The sequence below is a fragment of the Sinocyclocheilus anshuiensis genome, unplaced genomic scaffold, assembly GCF_001515605.1.
Source record: "Sinocyclocheilus anshuiensis isolate Anshui unplaced genomic scaffold, SAMN03320099.WGS_v1.1 scaffold2892, whole genome shotgun sequence".
NCBI lineage: Eukaryota > Metazoa > Chordata > Actinopteri > Cypriniformes > Cyprinidae > Sinocyclocheilus > Sinocyclocheilus anshuiensis.
In genome coordinates, this window is record NW_015555928.1 from 125574 (window position 1) to 130912 (window position 5339).

At 35.6% G+C, this 5339-nt stretch overlaps 1 protein-coding gene across 1 annotated transcript in view; it reads right to left on the reverse strand.

Annotated features, from left to right (window-relative positions):
* LOC107675949 (potassium channel KAT3-like) overlaps positions 1–5339 on the reverse strand; it is an 11513-nt gene that overhangs the window by 1913 nt on the left and 4261 nt on the right. The window contains exons 5-7 of the mRNA XM_016470445.1: positions 2865–3039; positions 2655–2783; positions 2289–2295 (exon numbers count right to left, since the gene is read on the reverse strand). Of these exons, the coding sequence (XP_016325931.1) occupies positions 2289–2295; positions 2655–2783; positions 2865–3039 (311 nt within the window). The remainder of the gene's footprint in view (positions 1–2288; positions 2296–2654; positions 2784–2864; positions 3040–5339) is intronic.

The following is a 5339-nucleotide window of genomic DNA, read 5'->3' on the forward strand; positions in this document are numbered from 1 at the left end:
ACAAACATGAAAAAAAAAAAAGAAATAAGGGAGGGGGCCAACACTTTTTCACACCTCTGTATATATATATATATATATATATATATAGCCTAGCTTTATTATGTTTTTCTCCGCTCCCCAACAGTTCCCCAAACGTTCACTTAAGTGAACTGATTATGATAACTGATTATGTTCGCGTGTATAATTAAATACTGTAATACTGTGTATATGTGTATATTTATCGGGATCGTGTGCTGGTGGAAGTGCCTTTTATGCGAGCGTTTCGGAAAACAGTCAGCACAAGAAGCGAGCAGAGAAAAGGTACTCCTCTCAGAAAACGTACAAATAAAGATAATTAAAGATAATAATTGTTATCTTTATTTTATTAAAGATAATAAAATAAAGATTTTTACTGTAGAATTTTACAGTCTTTTATTGTTAAAATCATGACAATTTTTTCCAGTGATTTAAATTAAATATTTTTAGTTTCTTAAAAGCAAGCATTTCAAAATAAAATATATTTTAGTATATAATAATTTAGTATATTTTAGTACATTTCAAACTATTATATTTTAGTAAATAATATATATAGGTGTTGGGACAAAAAAATGTGAACACCCATTTTATAGGCTTGGGGTTGCTTTGGGCTCTCAAGTCCAAATTTGTTAATTTGGTTAATTGTTTTCCACAATTAACCAAAATTAAACACTTTTAAATGAGCTAAAAAGTCCTAAATTACTGTAAAGAGTTGTGAGAACATCTGAAGTGTGTCAGATCTGCGTCATGTGCATTAGGTTTTAAAGTGAAACCTGCTGCAGTCTGTGACATTGATGGAAATAAAAGAAAAAGAGAAATAACTCACTGCTCTGCTTGCTGATTAACTTTTGTTGCTTGAATAAATTTATATAAAAATTATAGTTTAGGCATATACAATTTATAGTTTATGCGAAGTTTTGTTTTAAGTTCACTTACATTAAAAATTGTTACATTTTTCAAAGCCTATTAAATGTTAAAAATAATAGCTTTCAATTATATCGTAATGTTGAATGGTTATAACTACTGGCTAAAATTAAGGGAAAATGCATTTAATAGAGACATCAGCAATATTGGTATCAATTGACAGCTCCGTTATTATGACAACGTGAAATTGCTAAAGTAGAAGAAGTCACATTAAGTATAAGTAGTGTTTAATTTACTCCTATTTACGCACTGCATACTGCGTTTGATGAAACTATAATTATTGGTTAAATGAAGCCCAAGTGCTATGGAAGAATGTTCAGGGCAATTTTCAGAAGGAACTGCAAATTGTATTTTCAATTGCGTCTTCCATATGTGGACGCATAATTCGTGACATAATCCAAAAGCAATTGCAAATCTTGCATGACCGTTCCCGTTTTCGTTTTCATGAACACAGTGAAAAGCGTTTGGTTAATAGTGAATATTGACCTATTGTGCATACTGTTGTGGCTCCCTCTGTTAGCAGGGGATAATCGCTGCATTTGGGATAAAAAGGATAGTGTTTTGATAGGTTTATGTATTGTGCCAAGAAGGTTGCACTGTCTGTTCGTTCACACAGACATGAACTGATTGACAGCTGCCTTTAGTGGAGCCTTTACCGATTACCTCCATTGTTCAAATAATTCGGCACAATCGTCTGAGTGACGTCACCTCCCAATACAAACATTCCCCAAAGTATAGTCCCGCCCCTGATATTGATTGACAGGTTTCCTTGTAGACATCGGAAATCCAAATGCAAAAGGAATTGCGATTCCATTTGAGTTTTGGCAGGTTACATTCACGACACAGAGAGAGGGAAAAAGCAGACATGGTAATTAATATTGCTATTTAAATATGACAGGCTCTTAACTCGTAAGACATGAGAAATACAGTTGCGAATGGACTTTTGGAATGGGCTTTTTAATTTTTCATTTGCAAGATTTGCAATTGGATTATCCAAAATGAAAATAAAATTGCCCTGAATATCCTTCCATACAAGTGCCACCAAGAGGCCTATTATGTGAAGTGTAAGCAATTCAAGTTCAAAAACACGTGAATGACTTTATTTTTTGTATTGGAATTACTCCATATATAAATTAACCTTTCTTTACATTTGAGCCCCTGTCCCCGAGGAACTCTCTGCACATCCCTGCACCTTAATAAAAAATATTGCCTATTTCTCAGGTGTTATTATTACATTATTTGTCCAACTCCTGTAGATGTCTAATACTGAGAACACAGGTCTGAGTGTCATACCTCTCCAAACAATGAGCCAGGTAGCAGTTTTGCCATTTCATTCCCAGGGTTCTTACCAAGAACCTGAAAAATAGAGCAAATTATGTTAAAAAATCCTCATACATTAAAACACACTAAATTCTCAGTTGACCTCAAAGATTTATATTTAGGCATACCTGTACAAGTCCTTGCTTAATGTAATACAGTTTTTGAATAATTTCTCCAGTTTTAACCAGAATTTGTCCTGGACTGTATGTGCAAGTTTTTAATTTCAGTGCTAGAGCCCTTTTGAAGCCATCTTCTGTTTTTCTGAACAACTTAGCCTAGAAAGATAGACAACCACTTTATTATTAACCACTTTTATTATTATCATGGCCTAAGCTACAGTAATTCATTAGATGATTCACATTTTCAATAACAGATTTGTAACAACAACTTGAAACATCTGAATGCAGGACAAATGGGAGGTCATCCATAAGTCCTGCAATGTTGCGGCCCTTCTGGTGGAACCAAAGATTGTAATAATGTTTGTGCACCCATTCCTGGATTTCCTCTGGTAATTCCATTTGTCTCTTTGATTAAAAGAGGAAAAATAAAGATGATATTACTAGCAGAAATGACAGACTAATAATTAAAATCTTCTTATTACAAACCATGTAATGAAGAATAGCATCCACTCTATGGTAGAACCTTCCTCTTTGTGCAACCATGTTGGTTATAACTGAGCTCATGTTAGACATGCTGATTCCAAAGGAAAGCAATCCGAGGACCATCACAAATGATGCAGCTGTGGCCTCTTCCAAATTTGTGGCATGTATATCTCCATAGCTGTTCAATATATTTCATAAGACAATTTGATAAAACAATCTCTTATGACAAACAAAGAATATATTTAGTATAGGAAATTATGATCCGCACTCACGAGAACAATCTTCTTTTTTCTTTTATTTTACATTCATTACTGATGGGAAAAGACACAAACGTTTCGGCTCAAAGCCTTCCTCAGTGTGTAAAGCAATTCAATCCCTCCACCCACTTTTCAAATCACTAATTATATTGACGTCATCATTCATTAGCCAATGTTCAATTACCACAATCATTAAATCATTTCCACTTAAACCCTGGACAATTTACATATATATATCCAACACAACCCGTCACATCCACTAGTACACCTCACAATATACCCGTGACTAAAACAATAGTTATTTAGGATCACATATGTATCACTATTATACAAACCTATAGTTTATCCTATCAATCATCAATATCTACTCCAATTAACTTTAAATTGTATAACAATGGAAAATTCAATAATTAAACTAGGTTTGTATAATAGTGATACATATGTGATCCTAAATAACTATTGTTTTAGTCACGGGTATATTGTGAGGTGTACTAGTGGATGTGACGTTTTGTGTTGGATATATATATGTAAATTGTCCAGGGTTTAAGTGGAAATGATTTAATGATTGTGGTAATTGAACATTGGCTAATGAATGATGACGTCAATATAATTAGTGATTTAAAAAGTGGGTGGAGGGATTGAATTGCTTTACACACTAAGGAAGGCTTTGAGCCGAAACGTTTGAGTCTTTTCCCATCAGAAATGAATGTAAAATAAAAGAAAAAAGAAGATTGTTCTCGTGAGTGCGGATCATAATTTCCTATACTAAGTAACTCAACAGATTGACGCACCAAAATAAAAAGATCAAGTAACGCAAGAGCGCAGTGCAAACGACGTTGTTAAACAAAGAATATATAAAATACAATATTTAAGGTACACTATGCTATGGCAATAAAAAAAAGCAAATAATACATTAAAATTCTTACATACAGCACCTTTAAACGCTCTATTTTAACACTCATTTGGTGTAACACCGTGTCCTAACTACATGCGACGCAACTAGGGTGACCACCTGGCAATAGATCTGTTGCATGACAGTAGATGTGATTTTGTAGGACAATGCGGGACACGAGACAGATACATTCACTATTGTTATGCTATGTAAATACAGTGGGGAAAATATTTATTTGATCCCCTGCTGATTTTGTAAGTTTGCCCACTTACAAAGAAATGCAGGGTCTGTAATTTTTATGGTAGGTTTATGTTAACGGATAGAGACAGAATATCAACCAAAAAATCCAGAAAAACACATTATATAAAGGTTAGAAATTGATTTGCATTTCAGTGAGTAAAAGAAGTATTTGATCCCCATGCAAAACATGACTTAGTACTTGGTGCAGAAACCCTTGTTGGCAAGCACAGAGGAAAGAGTTTTTTTGTAGTTGGTCACCAGGTTTGCACACATCTCAGGAGGGATTTTGATCCACTCCTCTTTACAGATCCTCTCTAAATCCTTAAGGTTTCTTGGCTATCGTTTGGCAACTTGAAGATTCAGCTCCCTCCACAGATTTTCTATAGGATTGAGGTCTGGAGACTGGCTAGGCCACTACATGACCTTAATGTGGTTCTTCTTGAGCCACTCCTTTGTTGCCTTTGCGGTATGTTTCGGGTTATTGTCATGCTGGAAGACCCATCCATGACCCATCTTCAGTGTTTTGGCTGAGGGAAGGAGGTTCTTGTCAAAAGATTTTACAGTACATGGCCCCGTCCATTTGCCCCTCAATGCGGTGACGTCGTCCTGTACTCTTAGCAGAAAAACAGCCCCAAAGCATGTTTCAACGTCCGTGCTTGACTGTAGGGATAGTGTTCTTGGGGTCATAGTCAGCATTTCTCTCCCTCCAAACAATTGCGGCGTAGTGTGTAACCAATGTTTTGCTTGATGACTGTGGTCCCAACTACCTTAAGATCATTAACAAGCTCCTTCCGTGTAGTTCGGGGCTGATCCCTCACCTTTCTCATGATCATCCTTACCCCATGAGGCAAGATCTTGCACGGAGCTCCAGACCGAGGCCGATTGATGGTTATTTTGTATTTCTTCCATTTCCAAATAATAGCACCAAGAGTTCTCCTCACCAAGCTTCTTGAGAGCTTGTGTGGACAGATTGTGTGGACAGGTGTCTTATTATATATATATATTTTTTTTTTAAGTGACGTGACATGTGGCCAAGTATGGTGACCCATACTCGGAATTAGTGCTCTGCATTTACCCATCCAAAGTGCA